This window comes from Diachasma alloeum, unplaced genomic scaffold, assembly GCF_001412515.2.
Source record: "Diachasma alloeum isolate Michigan unplaced genomic scaffold, Dall2.0 Dall_scaffold_02835, whole genome shotgun sequence".
Classification (NCBI taxonomy): domain Eukaryota; kingdom Metazoa; phylum Arthropoda; class Insecta; order Hymenoptera; family Braconidae; genus Diachasma; species Diachasma alloeum.
Genome location: NW_021682372.1, coordinates 1 through 1949, shown reverse-complemented (window position 1 = coordinate 1949; position 1949 = coordinate 1). Strand labels below are relative to the sequence as shown.

At 37.7% G+C, this 1949-nt stretch overlaps 1 protein-coding gene across 1 annotated transcript; it reads right to left on the bottom strand.

The window, feature by feature from the left end:
* Nucleotides 1–425: 425 nt before the first annotated feature.
* Nucleotides 426–1909, bottom strand: LOC107046879. The gene is made up of 2 exons (XM_015269597.2): nt 1264–1909; nt 426–1173 (listed from the first exon to the last, which is right to left on the bottom strand). The coding sequence occupies exons 1-2, from the start codon at nt 1804–1806 to the stop codon at nt 430–432; spliced, it is 1287 nt and encodes a 428-aa protein (XP_015125083.1). The 5' UTR covers nt 1807–1909; the 3' UTR covers nt 426–429.
* Nucleotides 1910–1949: the final 40 nt, after the last annotated feature.

Below are 1949 nucleotides of genomic sequence, written 5' to 3'. Positions count from 1 at the left end.
AGCATGAGAAGTAGGTCTTTTTACCGTTGAGCAGTATAAAAGTGAGAAATGCACTACTTAGGAGTGAAAAAGTGAGAATTGAACTACTTAGGACTGAAAAACGTGTGGCGCCACCCCAGCGTTAATGTACCAAAATATAAAACTACATATAAAAACTGATAAATTCAGCCAGTGAATCCCCTTCATTATCTTCAAAATTGTTAAATTTTAAATTTGAAAATACACCTGAAAATTAAAATGAAAAATAAATTATTAAAAAATCTTAATTTTGATAATAATAATATTAGAAATATCATTTCATAGAAAATTTTTTATTGAAACTCTGAAATAAACTACAACGTAAACGCAAGAATAATACTCATAGTTTAAATAATAAAATCTAACAAAACAATCAGTTATGCCCATCTATCTCAACTAAGATCTCGAGATTCACTTATTTTCCTTATTTTCTTTATCAAATACTTTAAAATTTGAGCAATTGTAAAAATTGAGATTGATATTTGGATGGGAACGTAGAAGTTGATTCAACTGTAGATTTGGAGCAGGATCTGGTGAGACATCATGAAGTGGAATTGGTGAGATGTCGTTGATCACAGGTTGGGGAATACGATTACAGAGAGATGATGGTGATTTGTTGGCTTCTCTTGGAGTTGTTGCTGGTTTCTTGATGGCGTTCTTTATTTGGGCAGCAACTTTCTTCTTTTGACCCTCAGACTCCTCCGCATATCCTTCAGCGATTGTACCAGACTTCCAGCCACCCGCTCTCTTTAATGTTAATGTATCAGCGCCTGAATCAACCAGGACTGTTGCCCCCGAACGTCTATAGCAATGTCCAGTATAACGACTAGCATTAGGAAGATTCAGATACTCAGCGACCTCCCTTGGAATACCACTCATTTTGTGCTGGCCCATGACCTGACGAACACATCTTCCATTCTGATATTTGACGAAGAAGTTATTCTTCTCAAAATCTTTGGGTCGAAGAGAAATGTATCTTTTCAAGAGTGGATAGTATTCCTCATCCACAACAAAAACTCGAGATTTATTAGTCTTCACGATCTCTCGAGGAAGAGTGAAGGTATAGAATGTGGACCGATCTACGACATTTTCCACCTTCATTTGGTATAATTCTGCTGTCCTACACAATCCAGAAAACCCAATAATCAAGGCAACCTATTAGAAAACAATTAGCTTCAGTTTCACCCCATTCAATAATTTGTAATATATTTGATCAGAAATATTCAGAAATATTTGATTCATTACCTTAATTGCCAAATAAATTACGTCAGGAGCTTCACGTATGAAAGTGTCGATATTTTCATCATTCAACACCTGAGACTTCTTTGGCTCGTAGCCTTTGGAATTCACAGCCAGAAAATTCCGTACTTTGGGGAATTGACTGATGTCAATCGCCTCATAAGTTGAGAGTGTTTTTTTCAGCATCGAAAAACGAGACCAGAGAGTTGTGGGTTTGGCCTTTCTTGCCACGCAGTGAAAATACCCCAATAGCACAAAATCAGTAATTTTCTTTATTTTTTTCTGCTGCATCCAATCCTTGAAGGCAATGTAGACTTTGTCGTAAAGACGCTTGGACACTCCTGGTATCAAACGAACTTCTGCGTCTTTAGCATCCTGCATCACATCGGCCGGGATGTAATCCTCATCACTCACAGACATTTCATCTCCATCTCTTGATTGCACTTGTATCGGCGACCCAGGTTCAACATTCAATGAATGACTGTCCTGATGACTGAACACATCTGGCGTCTGAGATTCATCATCGCTATCAGGAATTATCACATCCATTTTCACATTTAAGTTTTGCACTGATTGTTTGTTGACTGGAGGTTGGAAAGTATTGCGTAATACTGCCAATTCACTGCGTCGTTTCGCCAATCCATCATAGCAAGATGGATGCCACGACGATAACCCGAAAATTGGCGGAAGAA

Bases quoted from the DNA above. Each gene is read 5' to 3' on its own strand.
- LOC107046879 (XM_015269597.2), bottom strand. From the start codon at position 1,806: ATGGATGTGATAATTCCTGATAGCGATGATGAATCTCAGACGCCAGAT. The intron at 1,174-1,263 runs GTAATGAATCAA...GTTTTCTAATAG, and splicing joins TAATTTATTTGGCAATTAAG to GTTGCCTTGATTATTGGGTT.